This window comes from Neomonachus schauinslandi, chromosome 16 (assembly GCF_002201575.2).
Source record: "Neomonachus schauinslandi chromosome 16, ASM220157v2, whole genome shotgun sequence".
Lineage (NCBI taxonomy): Eukaryota > Metazoa > Chordata > Mammalia > Carnivora > Phocidae > Neomonachus > Neomonachus schauinslandi.
In genome coordinates this window covers 47,643,310-47,659,633 of record NC_058418.1, presented here as the reverse complement: position 1 = coordinate 47,659,633, position 16,324 = coordinate 47,643,310, and the positions used below count along the sequence as shown (strand labels likewise).

Here is a 16,324-nt window from a genome sequence, read left to right as displayed (position 1 = left end):
AGTGTGGACACTGGCCTGTCTGCTCACTCTGGGGCAGGAACGGGGCGTCCTTCACTGGCCCTGTGCTGCAGGGAGGTGGGTTTCAGAAGGGTTAGTGTGACACTAGATCCTCTCGAAGGCTCTTCCCCCTATTCGGAGACTCAGTGGTCCTCCTTCACAGGCCATTGTGAGCGGAAGATGAGAAAATAGTGAATAAAGCACCTGGAGAATGAGCATTGTAGGCAAGTGAAAGGTATTACTGTTGATGTTATCAGGAGGCCTTGTGATGTTAGCTCACAGAAACTGTACACGTTTGAGTCTCTTACATTTCCCAGGAAGACAGGAAGTAACTTCCAGTTTCCTGCGTGGTGGTATACGACGTATTTTAGTTTCATAAAGAGATCAAGGGCCATGTCCCTTCCATAGTTCTTTCCCCTAATACCACCTTCTTACTAACTAGCTGCGTTCTGTTTTCCTTATTTTTTGTCCTGCGTTTAACAATGACTGGAAACATGTGACCTGCTACGACTTGACCTTGGGCATGTGGGGTTTCTCCCACAGTCCATGGTCGTGTCACCAGCAAGGAGAACACAGGCTGTATATTCCCTCCTTTCAGGGTGAGGAATGTTCTCCACCTCCTGGGAAAATCCAGGGTCCTGACTCACAGGAGTCGAAAAGGAAACTGATCTTAAGAGTCCTTTTAAGATACTTTAACTTCTTGCTCATCAGTGTTGGGATCTGTTTCTCTTTCTCTTACAAGCATTCCCTGGGGTTTGAGGGCACAAATGATGGCTGACTCAGCGTGGCTGACATTTATTACACCTTTACTCTGTGCCAGGTGCTATCGTAAAGCACTTGACATAGAAGATACACTGCAGCCCTCTGAGTCACTATTCACTTGGTAGATGATAGGAAGCCAGGGCAGATGTGGTTAAGTAGCCTAAAGTCACACAGAGCTGGAATATGAACGCAGGCATGTGATTCCAAAGCTGCATCTGAATCATGCTGCGCTTCTCCCTGCCTGCAAGCAGAGACCTGTCCTACAGAGCATACAGAGGGCTTTAGGATTTCCTTTTCCTAGGTCCTTAGAGCGGTCAGAGATGTTAGGCAGGAAAAGTGCATTTGAATTCTGGTCTACTTAAAGTGTTCTCCGGAGCAGACAGGAAGTACCCTAAATACAAAAACGGTTTCCTAAATTAAGATAAATAGCCCGAATCTAGGGAGCCCCGTGCCAGTCAGAAAAAACATGAATCAAGAGTTTTTCCACACTACATGTTTCATTTTTTTCACTTTCTCTAGGTTAAAAAGATCAAGTGGCATGAGCAGCCTTTTGGGGAAAATTGGAGCCAAGAAGCAGAAGATGAGCACCCTAGAGAAGTCCAAATTGGACTGGGAGAGCTTCAAGGAGGAAGAGGGCATTGGTGAAGAACTAGCCATCCATAATCGAGGGAAGGAGGGGTAAGAACTAGTAGATTCTGTTCCTCTGAAAATTCTAAAAAATCTGAAATAGTTTATTGTAGACAGGCCACCCAGTTTAAATAAGCAGGCACTTTTCCTGGTGAAGCAAATTTTGTCCATTTGTTGGTGAAGCTCTGTTCTAATGTGGAGCCGGTCCCCTGGGTGAGAAGAACACTGGGGGTGGTGGGGGTGGGCGGGGCGGGGCCAGTCCTGTCTGCCAAGCCGAGCTCCCCGAATGACAACAGACAGCTCCCGGGAACTGTAAGTCACCTCGTTTCGTCACGTGGTCAGATCTGGCTCGCTGTATCTGCCTTGTCGTGTTCGGAATGATTTGGTCTTCTGAGAAGCCAGACCAGCCCAGTGCTTCCAGAGCAGAGCCAATAGAGTGCATAGATGTTGTCGCCTCATTGCGGATTGTTTTTGTCCGTGTCACTGTGGCCCAGGCTGGGGCTTCAACCTACATGACATGCCAGCCCTCTCACGGCACCCTGGCTATCACTTGCACCCCTCCTCTTCCCCTCGGAGTACGAAGAGGATGTCCATAGGCTCTGTAGTCAAGAATATCAAGAAAGGCAGTGTTTGGTGAGTACTTAGGAACCTCAGAAAGAGCTAAGAAGCAAAGTTGCTGCAGAACAGGGTCCATGGCTCAAGGTCATCACTCCCCCTGCCCCTAACGGTGAAAAGAAGTGCCATGTGGCTGTCAGACAGTCTGGGTCCTCCCCGCCCTGCCCTTCACCAGGAAGGGCTCTCCCTGCAACACACAGAGCATTTCTGAAACTCAGCTCCTTTGCCTGTGAATTGGGGTAATGATACCACACTGGGGGTGAGTGCGAGGATCTCATGAGATAATGCATGTAACACATGTATGACACATACACATAATGCACATGAAGTACATAAAGCGCTTTGCAGAGCACCTGTCACATAGAAGTGTGCATCAAGTGGTAGTCATTCAGCTTCTAAGCTAAATTATAATACAGACAGGTGAGGGGGTGATTTTCTGGGTCACATTTCTAAATTTGGCTTCAAGATTATTTGAATTAACCTAGAAGCTGATCAGTATGTTTAAAAAATTTTTTGTTAAATGACTTTGTGAGCTTGGTTAGCCATCAGACTTCTAAGTCAGTCTTCTGTCAAAGATGGAATGCCGCAGGACTGAGGTGGGAGTGCCAGAGTCCTCTGAGGAAGGCCCAGGATAAAGCCCAGGCAGGAGTCGCTCTTATCTAGAGAAGGCCTTTGACGTTTGCCCCAGAACTCCCTGTCTTTGACTCTGCTCTGGTTGCTCACAGCTCATTCCTCTTCTCCACGTTTGCCTGGTGATCCAAGACAGCAGGGGACCTGCCAGTGTGTGTGACACTTTATTGGTCTTCTGGGTATTGATTATGTGGGGCGGACACTTTCTTCTGCTCAAGTCAATATAGGTCTTATAAAAGTAGGGAGTGGTGCTGTTGAAGATAAGGTATAGATAAGGCAGAGCTAATAAAATGTAGACTGGAAGAGAAAACAGGATTAAAAGGCCATCTGCCCAATGAGGACTTCTCAGGCAATGGAAAATCACGTAACTGGGTTCGGGAACCACTAACAGGCGTGCAGCTTTTAAGCGCCCTGCTTTCCCCGCTTCTCTGAGACTCTTCGCCCCCCACCCAACGATTCCACCGATCTGATTGTGTTTTTCCAGGGCAGATCTCATGACTTCTTTGCTCTGCCTCTGGCTCTTCTCACCTTCCCTCTCTAGTGCCTGTCCCCACACCTCCACTCACTTGCCTTTCCTAGCTCTTGCAGGCAGATTAAAGGGGCCCAACCCCTAGTCCAGGGAACAGGCTGTAGCTCGGGTTCTTACCTTGGCTTAGCATGAGAATCGTCTTGTTGGGGTGGTTTCAGAGTTGGGATGACAAGGCCACTCCTATACAGGGCCGCTGAACCGAGAGTTGCAGAGACTTGTATCTTTAACTCACTGCTCAGGTGCTTCTGATGCACAGCCAGGGTTGGAAATCACTAGACCGTAGCATCAAAGTTCTAGAGGTGAGAGCAAGACAGCCAGCTGCTGGCTGAGCCTTTCCAACACATACGTAATTGGAGAGCCAAGTTCAAAACCAGGAATGTTGAGAAGTGCAAGAAGATTTCTCCAGAGAAGTGTGCCCAGTGCCACAGTGTTGACGGAAGCATAAGAACCAAACCTGTAAGGTCTGTTTGGGCAGAGGCAGGTCAGGCCCCAAATCCTCTTACACAGACGCCAGCAACAACAAAGGCATCGCCAGGAAGGGCTACTCTGAGGGACTATGTGGAGAATCCCAAGAGGCATCCCCCTGGAATAAAAGTGATCTTTGCTGAAACCAAGAAGGGGGGAAAGTCATATTTGATAACATCTCAGAAGAGCTCCCTGTGAGTATTGATTGACCTCTGCCATATATATATTTATAAGACCTTTTCACAAGTACCAAATTTAAATTGATCTCTTATACAAGAATTCAAGTCATAAATGATGGTAAAAATATTCCTGTTACACAGTCCTGATTAAAATAAGTTTGGATTGAGATTAAAAGCTTATGTCATGCTTTTTATGTTTTGATAGTAACTCCAGTTCAGTAAATGCTAACACATCTTTCCCCTTGTAAAGATTGGATAAAATTTGAAGCAGATTGGTCAATATTGGGTTATTTTTGTCCAGTTATTTTAAAGGCAAGTTTGCCATCTTAAAATACGCGCATAAGGAGACGAGGTACCTGGAGAAACTGCAGGCACAGGACCAGATCTGTTCTAAAATCTGTATCTGATACATCCGTTGTCTACATTCTTTGCAGAAAATTTACCAGAACTTTCATTGAATGTCAATAAACTAAACTCTCCAGTGAAGGGACAGAGATTGACACATTGAATTAGAAAACAAAAAACAACTATATACCGGTTAAAAGACACACGTCGAAACAGCGGGATGCAGAATTGGTGACAATAAAAAAGATGGGTGACAGGATAAGCCATGCAGCCACAAACAAGAAGAAAGCTGATAGTAGACAAAACAGACTTGGAGACAAAAGCATGACCAGAAACGAAGAGGCGGTTGCCTCATAATGATGGAAACACTCAGTGCATCTGGGAGATACGACAGCTCATGCTCGGATGTCCCCCTTGGCATTAACCACCAGACTGCACTCATTCCCTGCGACTCAGCAGTCCCACCCCAGCTGTGTTCCCAGCAGAAATTCCGTTGTGCGTTCCCCAAAGACAGGTGTGAGGATTTCAATGATAGTGTTTTCATAATATCCAAACTGGAAACAACTCAAGTATCTATCAATAATGCAACAGGCAGGGTGCCTGGGTGGCTCAGTCGGTTGAGCGACTGCCTTCGGCTCAGGTCATGATCCCAGGGTCCTGGGATTGAGTCCCACATCTGGCTCCCTGCTCTGCGGGGAGCCTGCTTCTCCCTCTCCCACTCCCCCTGCTTGTGTTCCCTCTCTCGCTGTGTCTCTCTCTGTCAAATAAATAAATAAAATCTTTAAAAAAAAAAAATAATAATGCAACAGGCAAAGTGTGGAGATCGTATTAAATGGTTCATGGATAAGGCAGCATCCCGTCTACCAAGTAGAGGGAAGCTCCAGAGGGCTACAGAAAGGGAAAGGTTTTTATTTTTATTTTTATTTTTATTTAAAGATTTTATTTATTTATTTGACAGAGACACAGCGAGAGAGGGAACACAAGCAGGGGGTGTGGGAGAGGGAGAAGCAGGCTTCCCGCTGAGCAGGGAGCCTGATGCGGGGCTTGATCCCAGGACCCTGGGATCATGACCTGAGCCGAAGGCAGATGCTTAACGACTGAGCCATCTAGGCGCCCCAGGGAAAGGTTTTTAAAGGCAGGACAAGGAAGTCATAAATAGAAAGATTATTTCAGGTGAGGTCACCTCCGTCTGGGGACAAAAGGGTTTTAGTAGGTGGATTACCTCATCTTCCTTTGGAGGATGAAGAAGGCCCATGTGACATATAACCTTACTGGTGCTGACCAGAGAATTCCTGACTGACCGGTTAAAGGTTACATTCCTAGAGGGTTGAAACTGCAATGAGGTTGGGTATTAAGTCTGGGTTGACTGACTGGGGGCTTTAACCTAAGTGACATCATTTTGGGAATGAACATGGATAATTTCAATAACATAGTAATACCAAGAAGTTCACACAGTATGATCGCATTTATATAAAGGTCAAAGACAGGCAAAAGCAGTGCATCTGTTGAGTTATTTTGTGAAAGAAGCAAGTCACAGAAGAATTCACAGTATAAGTCTATTTATGTCAAGTTCAAAATTAGGCACAACTAGACCATAATGTTGAGGGCATGCAAACTTCAAAGGCAGGCAAGCTCGCACCTGGCCAGGCTGGCGTTGGTGGGAGAGTTATGCAGGGGCCTCCTCCAGGCTGCCAGCCTTCCGCTTCTTCATCTGGCCATGGCCACGTGAGCACTTGCTTTACGATGGGGCGTTTGCCTTGCCCGTTTTATTCACTTTAAATCTTGTGTGTTACATTTTATGACAAAACTGAATTGAAACTGGGGCTCCTGGGTGGTGCAGTTGGTTAGATGTCCTCCTCTTGATTTCGGCTCAGGTCATGATCTCAGGGTTGTGAGATCAAGCCCCGGGTCAGGCTCCACGCTCAGTGGGGAGTCTGCTAGAGATTCTCTCTCCCTCTGCCCCTCCCCACCCCAACTCACTTGTGTGCGAGCGCGCGCGAGCGCACTCTCTCTCTCTTTCAAATTAATCTTTAAAAAAAAAAAACTGAATTGAAGTTGTATTTAAATCCTGGCTCTGCTACCAACCTGCCATGTGTTCTAGCCCATATCTTCATCTATAAAGTAGAAACTCTTCAGTATACTATACCTCTCTAGTTTATGAGAATTAGGTAGAGGAGATATCTGGTGTGTTTATAAATATAGTGAGTCCTCTGCTCACTCTTCTTTCTTCCATCTGCCGTTACTGACCACACTGTCAGGGGCATTACTGCAAATGGAAAGCTGGGTGCCTTATTCCTTTAAATTCCCTCCGGGTGTCTTCCTGCCAACCCTTCAGGAATACTTTCCACAAAGGTGGCAGATACAGCTTGGGGGTATGTCCTCCCAGCCTCCCTGGCTAGTCCCTCTTCCTTCCCCCAGCTTTTAAACTTGGAAAGTCCCAGGACTGAGCTCTGGGCAGCTGTCTCTCCTCCCATTCCCTGCAGACCACCCCCCGCCCAGGAGAGCTCACTAGTTCCACAGCTTAGGTACCACATTCTGCTGATGACTCCCAGAAAAGCTCTCCCTTGCCCGACCATTCCGCTGAGCTTCAGACTCCCAAATCAGCTGTTGGGTTGACCCCTCCATTTGCATGTCCTAGACACACATCAAACTTAACATGCAAAACCAAATATTTGCCTTTCTTTCCATAAAGTCTTCTTCCTCAGACTTCTCAGAAAATGACACCATCACCATCCACCCAACTGTTAAAAGAAAAACCTAGGAGTCATCCTTGATTTCCTCTTTCAGTTCACATGCAAAAGTCCAGTAGACAGTTCTGTCATAAAATACTTCATTACATGCCCTCTGTCCAGCCCCACTGCCATCCCTCCAGTACAAGCCACAGACATCTGTCATACTCCCTGCTTTTGTCTGTCTGTCCCTTTCCCTCCATTCTCCCCTACAGTAGCTAAAAGGATTTTTTTAATATAAACTATTTTTCCTCTGTTCCCTTCTGGAACCCCCCCCAGGAGCACTTGCAGTCAGTGTTTGACTCCTTACTGGCATTCTAGGCCCTTCCTGAGCTGTCTCCTGCCCACCTCGTACCCCCTTCTCCCCCGCTCATGACGGCCCAGCTTCTGTAGGGCTCCTCCAGGTCCTCCTCCATGATGGCTTGCTCTTGTCACTCAGCGTTCGACTCAGATGCCACTCTCTAGAGTAGCCCCACCCGAGGAACCGTCAGTCATAGCACTTTGTTAGAGTGTGTCATCGTGTTCTCTTTCATACACGGTGAGCCTCCAACAACAAGGGGCAGGTTCACCACCTGTCCCCAGCACCTAGAAGAGGACCCAGCCCAGAGCAGGTGCCAAGCCACCTCACTGTCCAAATGCCTGACCCACTAGCCACCAGTCATGACTTTGTGTTGGAACCTAGTAGGACTAGAATCAGCCCCCCAGAAAAGAAGGGCATGACATCAGGTACATCAGAATGATGTCTCTGCCCAGGCAGCAGAGTTGGTTAAAACGCCTGTCCCCAAGATGGTCAGTCATCCGCACAGCAAAGGGTCGCAACTCGCTCTGAGCCCCGGGCTCCCGGGCTGGCCCAGCGTTTCGCACTGCTCCCTCCAGCCCCGTCCCGAGCACACGGCTTCCCCAGCAGCGGGCACTGTCAGCCGAGGCGGAGGCGGCAGGCCTGGAGAAGGGCTTGGGGCACCGTGCCTGAGCGGACTGCAGGCCCGGGCTTGGCTGCCGCTGGCAATCAAATCGAAGGTCAGGGAGCGCCATGATTGGAAACCAGGTGTGCTTGTGACGCAGAGAGGCGTGTAGGAGAGCCCAGAGAAAATCATTTTTTCTCCAAACGGTCTACCTCCATGACCCCCAGGCGTCATGCTTTCAGCACCAGCACAACCTGGTGAGATGGGAGGAAAGCAGGGGAGAAGCTTCATTCAAGTCACCGTTCTTCTACTCTGGGCCTCAAGCGGTTTACAAGTCACACACTCTTCCACGCGTGAGGGGGATGCGGGCTTTTGCGACACTGGGCAGCTTGCTTCTCTCGGGCAGAAAAGGGCCTACCTTACTACATCCATCACAGGGCTTTATCTTGAGGCAGCCTCCATGGCCCACTGCCTCCTGGTGCTGGGCACTGAGCCGACCCGCATTCCCGGTCATGTTTGTGCGGCACTGCGTGCTTGCTTGGGGGACCGGACGCTGGGAACAGAGTAATAACGCAGCTGGAAATGCCCTCAGTCGTGTACCGGCGTCACATGTCCCCGCACCTCCCTTTGCTCTTTCCCTGACCAGGGGGCAGGAGGCCTCTCGTGGGCCGATGACCAGGATGGGCCCACCCGTTGGGCCTTCCCACCCTCAAAGACCTCTGACTTTTTGGGTGGATGGCCATCCTTCATTTGCTGTGGAGTAGGTACCAGGATATTCCCTAGAAGCATTTTCTACCCTTTTCCTCTGTTCTTCCATTTTTCCCTGCCTCCTTTTTGGCCTGGATCTCAAACAATTGGTACCAGAAAAGTAATTTGGGTCGAAGGATCAAAAAGATGCCAGAACCTGTTGTATCTAACCTGGTTCTGAAAGGAAAAGCTAGAAAATCCCTTAGGTTTTGGTGCTATTAGCATGTTTTATTAATGAAAGTAAAGAGCCGCTTCCTCGAGGGTAAATGGGCCACATAGAGCAATATTAGCAGGAAGGGATGATGCCCCCGCCCACACATACCCCCAGCTTCCCAGGGGACTGCGCCCAATCAGGCTGGGTCCCCAGGAGTGCTGGGCACAGGCCAGAAAGGCACCATTGCACTTGTCAGCTGGTGGTTGTGTTCTGGGACTGTAACCCACTTAAGGTGCCTGAAAACTTGCTGAAGCTCCGTTTAAATAGGCCATCTACCTGGGCCACCTCGGAGGAGGCGGCCTTCCCCACAAACCCTTCCTCCTCCCGGAGCATTTGGTCTCTTGGCCCCTGTTGCAGCTGTCCCAGGGTCTGAGGTTCTGTAGTGAACAGTCAGGTCAGAAATGGGAAGCAAGAACCCCTCAGTGCTCAGCTGTTCTTTGTTTTATTGTTTACAGAGCACTTCTCACAGGCTCACCGCATTGTCAGAGGGCTACTATAATTTTTATTCCTGTTTTAGAGAAGAAAACTAAGGCACGGAAATTAAGCATCTTGCCCAAAGTGAAACAAATAGTAAATATCAGAGCCCATCTCATCCTCGGCACCTTTCCTGTCTTTCGGGGAGGGGAGTGGTCCATGTCCAATAGAAGTTTTGTTCCTGGCCAGCTCTTGGCTGGATCCTGTTAGCAGCTACACGTGGCTGTGAATGGGGAAGTGATGTCGCCAGGCCCGCCTTGACGGCCTTTGTCTGGGTCCCTTGAGAATTCAGTTGCATTCTGCACATATGCCCCTCTTGGCTGCCTGAATCCTCCCCTTAACCTGAGCTCTGCCTGCACCTGCCTGGGTAGCACCCAGCCTGGCTTCACTCTTGAGAGTCTCACCAGGTTGTGCTGGTGCTGAAAGCGTGACTCCTGGGGGTCATGGAGGTAGACGAGGCCCGCTTTAGGGCAAGAAGGTGCATTAAAATGCAGCTGGACCTAGCACTGCTTCCAGGAACCTGCAAGGCCATCCTTCATGCTCTGTGAGCATCCTAATTTAAGTATCACTTCCTCTTTAGAGGAAAATCGAGAAGAAAGACCACAACTGCTCAAAGCCACATACTTCCTCTTCCTTCCCTCCAGGCACTCTCCGACAAGAGAGCATTGGGTAATGGCTCTCTTGAAACACGTCCTAAATTCCTCTCTAGCCAAGGTGCACCCTTTTTTTCCTGCTGAACTTCAAGGGGCAGTTCGGGCTATCAAAATACTGCTGCCCATCTCAGCCTTCACCCAGGGCTGGTGAAAACTAAGGTGGGGGAGGATGATGGTTGTAGTGTGGCAGAGCCCTTTGGTCGATTTTGGTTAGCAGCCCCCTCTGGAGAATCATGGGCCCCTTGGCGATAGGTGGAAGGTGAGTGTGTTCTGTCACATGTTTGCTTCCCCACCGCAGTCCGCCTTGTCTTCTCTCTTTATCAGAAGGGGGTCCACAGTGTCTGTGGCTTTCCTGTCTGCCGGGGAATCTGAAATTCACATTTAGCCGGGCATCCTGTGTTTCACTCGCTAAATCTGATGGCCTGGCCCCGATGGGCTTGTGTCAAACCTAGGAGCAGACCCTCCTGTTCGTTTCCAGCCATTCTGGCCTCTGGTCGGCGGTGTAGACGCAGCAGCTTAGTTTCTGATCCCTGACCTAGTCGCCGATAATACCCATCAAGAGACCTGACTGCGCTCCCCTCTTGGATCTTGTTGTCCTTGGACCTCCCCAAACGATGGTGACAGCATTAGCTGCCATTTTCTTGAGCACCTGCTCTGCTAGGCATTTTGTGGACAGTTTCATTCAGTCCACCCAGCAGCCCTCCAGAGTAGGGATGATGATCCATTTTTCTTTCTTCTCTTGGCAGATGAGGAAACAGAATTGGCAAAGTTATGTGGTGTATCCAGAGTCACACAGCTAGCCAGGGTTTGAACTCAGAGCCACCTCCACCTCTGCGGGGCTAGGGGCCACAGCCTGAGGCCAGCAAGCAGGCCCCGGACTCAGCGAAGGCATATGGGCTCCTGAGCCTGCTAACATAATGACCTTGTAATGACAGATGCACATTTTACACAGTGCTACACAAGAAAAATTAGTGCGGAGATTCAATTATGTCTCCTATTTTCAGTGACAGTTTTGCTCTCTCAGTAGATGAATTAGCAGCAGAGATCCCCTCCCCCGGGCAAGACAAGGCCCGCTTTAGGGCAAGAAGGTGCATTAAAATGCAGCCCTGTCTCATTAAGCTGCCAGCCACTCCTTACCTGCCCACTTCTGCCCTGCGCCTGGGGAAGCCGCGTCTGCTGAACCTGGCCCCCGTTAGGTCGCCGAGCACCGACCTTTTAAGGGGCCCCGTAGGTGGACTGTGGGTGGCCGTTCTTGCTCTCATTCCCTTAGAGAAACTTCAGGGAGGCCTCTTCTGGCCCCAGGTGGGCAGAGGACACCAGAGAGGAGTAGGGGAAGGAAGGAGGGCGTTGAAGGCAGTGAAATCCCTTTAAAGTGAGCGCTCTGTGTGCCCACTTGAGCTTCACGGCAGCCCGAGAAAGTAGTTTCTACAAAGACCATTTTGGGCGCCCGGTGGCTCAATCGGTTAAGTGTCTGCCTTCTGCTCAGGTCATGATCCCGGGGTCCTGGGATTGAGCCCTGCATCGGGCTCCCTGCTTAGCAGGGAATCTGCTTCTCCCCCTGCTCATGCTCTCGCTTGCTCTCGTGCTCTCTCTCAAGTAAGTAAATAAAATCCTAAAAAAAAAAAAAAAAAAAGACCCTGTTTCTTCCATTTTCAGATGCACCTTTTTTCAGTTTGATGTACTGTAGATATGCAGGATGCATACCTTTCTCTCTCACCGTCTCAGCCCACCACTGAGACCAGGAAATACGGCATCACTGTTTTGCTCTTGAGAAAAATGAGGCTCAGGGGTGCCTGGGTGTCTAAGTCGTTAAGCGTCTGCCTTCGGCTCAGGTCATGATCAGAGGGTCCTGGGATCGCGCCCCACATCAGGCTCCCTGCTCAGTGGGAAGCCTGCTTCTCCCTCTCCCACTCCCCCTGCTTGTGTTCCCTCTCTCCTGTCTCTCTCTCTGTCAAATAAATAAATAAAATCTTTTAAAAAAAAAAAATGAGGCTCAGAGATGTTGAGTGCTTGACCAATGTGGCCCAGCTGATGTGTAACAGAGCCCCCCACTGAACCTGTGCTTGACTCAGCCTATGTTCTTCTGTCCCTAAAACTTTGTTACAAAACTGCTGCATTGTCCTGGCACCAAGCCCCGGTAGGTGGTTGCTTTCTTTTTTCCATTTTACTTGCAGTGACCTCTGAGCCAGAAGCATCTTGTTTAGACCAAGCGTGAGTGGTTTGGATGTTACTGGGCAAGTCGTGGGTGGTTACTCTGGGTACCAGCTGTGGTAATCTGTTTGTATTTGCTCTAACCCGGGGATCCCACTGGTCAAGTGGACACCTGGGGGGGGGCGGTTCACACCTGGGGGGCGGGACAGTGCAGGGGAGATGTTTTTCTCCTACAAGAGTCTGCTGACAAACATTTTATATTTTCTTCTAGGTACATTGAACGGAAGGCTTTTCTAGACCGAGTGGACCACAGGCAGTTTGAAATCGAGCGAGATCTCAGGCTGAGCAAAATGAAACCCTGATGTCATGGTGGGAAATCAATAGCAGCTTAATCCTGTTGACAATGTGAGCTTCTGGTGCGTCTGTGAAATATTTCTGGTGTTTCTCATCAGCTGTTTCCCAGCAAGGTCTTTTTTCCACGTTGAATTTCTGTCTTTGTATCTTGACCTCACGTGGTTTCATCCATTTTACTTTTAAAAGTTTGTCCTTGAAAAAAATAAAAATAAAAGTTGGTCCTATAAGAGGCTGGTGAAGATGAGGACACCACTGGCCTTCCCTTTATCCTGCTGTGAAGGCCACCAGCCAGGCCCACACGTCCTGGCCTGCCCGAGCTGGTCCGAGGGAATAGCGCGACCAGCCTGGGGCTGAATTTCTGGGGCCCATTCTGGAGTCGGCCTTGCCCCCGAGACTGGGGGAGGGAGGCTCCCGAGGGTGGGTGGAACGCCAAGTCCTTGCAGTTCGGTTCTTGTTCCGCTGCTGCTTCTCTCCTGCTCTCTTCCTCCCTGCTGAACGGGATTCCTACTTAACTGGTACAAGGTCAGGCTGAAAGTAAGCATGTATTATTGCTGAATTAGGGATTTTTTTCCCTTCAGCCTTTTTCCTCTTCCCCGAGTTCAAGTCCGTTTAAGATGTGCTCCCACCTTGGTAATTCTGTCAAAGAAAACTCTGAAAGACTCTTTTTTTATACTCCTTAGGAAAATTTAAATTCCAAACTGCATAGTAATAAAGGAGTAAACCCCACAGTTTGCTTTTGGGGTGTGTGTGTCTGGGTGTCCTGAGTAACATGGACAGGTTTAGGGTCATGTAGCGTTCCGAAGACTGGGAGCCAGTCCCTGCCTGGACGTGTACCAGCCGTGTGACCTTGACCACAGCTGGGCTTTCGGAGCCTCTGTTTTCTGGTCTGTAAATGGTATGAGGAACACCACTACTTTGTAGGGTTGAGATGAGCTAATGACACACCTGGGGTCCCCCATCCAGTCCTCAAATACATAGTCAGAAGCTCATGGCAACCAAGGCCCGATCCTCAACACTACATGGTTATGGGGTCATGGACCTTATTACTCAGAAAGGTAGTTTACTGGCTACATTGGAACACATTGTCTGTTCACATCCACTCTGATAAAGGATTGTAAAAGTGGTAGGAGAGCCCTTCGGGCCAGCATCAGAACAGGTCGCTGTGAGGCCTCGGTTATGGTCCTACACAGGGATACAAGAGTAACGGGAAAGTCCTTTAAGGTAAGACAAGGCAGCGCTCTGGTTAGGACAAGGACATCCAGACCCGCAGGAGCCACAGCTAGACAGCGTGGCACCCTCTGGGCATCATCCTCTGTTCACTGCCGCTTGCCTTCCGAGTCCTGAGGGCCTCCAGCCCGCGCTCCCTCCCACGGTTCTTCGTCTCAGGTGTGATGAAGCTGTGACGTCTCAGCGTGAGCCAGCGCCTCGTCTGGATTGAGAAATGATCTGGAATCCTACTGAATAAATGGTGCTGAGCCCGTCGCAAGTTAGGGTTTTTCTTCTTTAGCAAATCTTCACGCCTTTGAAGCCTTCGAGATGGGGTCAGTAGCTGCAAGAGCATGCTGGGTTCTTGGCACAGGTGGGTGTGCTATTCTTGCTTTGCTCCAAGGTGTGGAGAGAGAAGTCAGACGAGTCAGGGAGCGCCATAGCGCATTTGCCCTTCAGTTTCTGTTCACGACCCAGCCCTCACACAGGCTTCTCTGCTGAGCCCTGCATTAGATTAAATTTACAGCTGCACAAAGGTGGGATCCTTTCGGCGGTCTCAACTTAGTGAGTCTTTTCCAGGCGGGTTTGCTGCACACATCTGATCTCCACTCAGTGACTTTTTACACATCCACGCATCTTTTGGAAAGCCTCCCCGTCCCCCCACCCCGTGAAGCGACCTGGTGGCCAGCCTGGCAAAGTCTGCACTGGGCCCCGGTCCTGCGTGGCCACCACCGGCCACCAGGCTTCGAGAGGCGCCAGGCTCATCAGGGCCCCACTGTCCCCTCCCCATAGACTAGGCAGGCTGCTGCAAGCAGAAATAGTGGGGTTCTTGTATAGCAAAACACCAAAAAAGAAGGTTTTTTTTTTACTATCCAAGCCACACGCAGGCCTTCCTGACATCCTGGAACCGTGTGCCTTGCACCCAGTGGAAAATAAACTCCAAGCAGCCAGTAAAACAGAAATCCCCTCAAGCCTAGCCCCTTGGGGCAGAATCCGGCAGCTGGCCAAGGAATGCGCAGCTACTGAGACCATTCTTATTACAGACGCCCTTCCTCCCAGCTTCGTGCATCCTTGCTTCAGTGTTCCCAGACTTTCACAGTTAAAATAGTTTCATTTGCCTTGACTTCAGCTGCCTCCCTCTTCATCTCCATAGAACCTCTTTATTTATTTTTTTTAAAAAGATTTTATTTACTTATTTGACAGAGACACAGCGAGAGAGGGAACACAAGCAGGGGGAGTGGGAGAGGGAGAAGCAGGCTTCCCGCTGAGCAGGGAGCCCGATGTGGGGCTCGATCCCAGGAGCCTGGGATCATGACCTGAGCCTAAGGCAGACACTTAATGACTGAGCCACCCAGGCGCCCCTCCATAGAGCCTCTTTAAACGCCACCTGCATTGGGGCATCTTGCTGGCTCAGTCGGTAGAGCGTGCAGCTCTTCATCTCGGGGGTTCTAAGTTTGAGCCCCAGGCTGGGTGTAGAGATTACTTAAAATCTTAAAAAAAAAAAAAAAAAGTCCCTCATACTGAACTAAGTTCATATTGATGAAGCCGCTTCCTCTGGCTAATACACGTGCAGATGTGTATATGTGTGCACGTGTATCATCCTGCAATGAGACTTTTAAAAGCAGCTTCAAAGCTGGCTTTCATGTACGTCTCACTGGCCATTGCTGGATCATCTGACTGCCCCCAGCTGGAGGGGAGGCTGGAAAGCCTGTTGTGGAAGATGGGGGTGGAATTAGGAATAGGTGATTGGTCAGCCGAACAGTGGTCCCCGGAACACTCGATTCTTTGTAATAAACCAATAGGCTTTTCTCCATTTGGTCCTTAAAATTGTCACCAAGGAGTGGGTGGGCTCAGAGAGGAGAAGAGATGGGTCATGTGTCGATAATTACTGAGTCTGAGTGAGGAAGACAGCAGATCCTTCACACTATTCTCTCTACTTCTATTTGGATTTGAGTTTTTAATAATGAATTGGTTTTTTTCAGTTGTGCCAGCGAGAGAGAACGGAGCTGTGTATAGGAAAGGACTAAGAGGGGCCCAGCTGTTAAGGGCAGAATGGGCAGCCTCCTAGAGCCCCGCTCCCACCCTGCAGGTCTAACGGTGGCCAGGAGCATAGTGGCGGGGACGCTCCCCGCCCCCCCCACATCCTGTGCTTGTTTTAACAGCTTGGAGCCCAGTTTTTGCGATTGCGTGTTGTCCCATCTCCTGGACCCCTCTGCTCCGTGTTTGCTTACTACTCTGGCTCAGTTTCCAGGGACAGGACCCGGGCCTCGGGTCTTCCTCTTGGTCGGCTGTGCTCCTGCCTGAGCCCCGTTCATGCCCTTGGTGGGACCTGCCTGCCCAGCCAGCGTGGCCACCTGTCCCTACCCCTACCTACCTCGCTCTCAAAGGCCTGAGAGCTGCCTCAGTGAACATCTGGCCTTTCCTGGTGGGCCCACTGAGGCCCGGCAGGGTAGTGGGGCTCACAGAGGTGTTACCATGTTCAATCGAGAATCTCCTTTTCCATCCGTCCTGGTTGAACCGTGGCAGACACCATCTAGCCCACAGTTTTTAAGAATAAGTGGATCGTATTTTATCTAGCTCTTCATATCCACATATAGTGAAAACTCTTCTGCCCAACTCCAGAGGAAATGATTTCCCTTTATCCGGGAGTGGGGAAGTGGAGAGACTGAGTCAGCGCTACGAGGTGGGTGGGCAGGGCACTGTGGCCTTGGGGCCACGGCCTGGTGGGAGTGGCACGGGGACGGC

The 16,324-nt window shown here is 50.0% G+C and overlaps 1 protein-coding gene across 1 annotated transcript in view; it reads left to right on the top strand.

The window, feature by feature from the left end:
- Positions 1-13,139, top strand: part of CFDP1 (craniofacial development protein 1) — a 124,188-nt gene extending 111,049 nt beyond the window's left edge. Inside the window, exons 6-7 of the mRNA XM_021702932.1 lie at positions 1,279-1,437; positions 12,291-13,139. Coding sequence (XP_021558607.1) covers positions 1,279-1,437; positions 12,291-12,381 — 250 coding nt within the window. The 3' untranslated portion in view covers positions 12,382-13,139. The remainder of the gene's footprint in view (positions 1-1,278; positions 1,438-12,290) is intronic.
- The last annotated feature ends 3,185 nt before the right edge of the window (positions 13,140-16,324 follow it).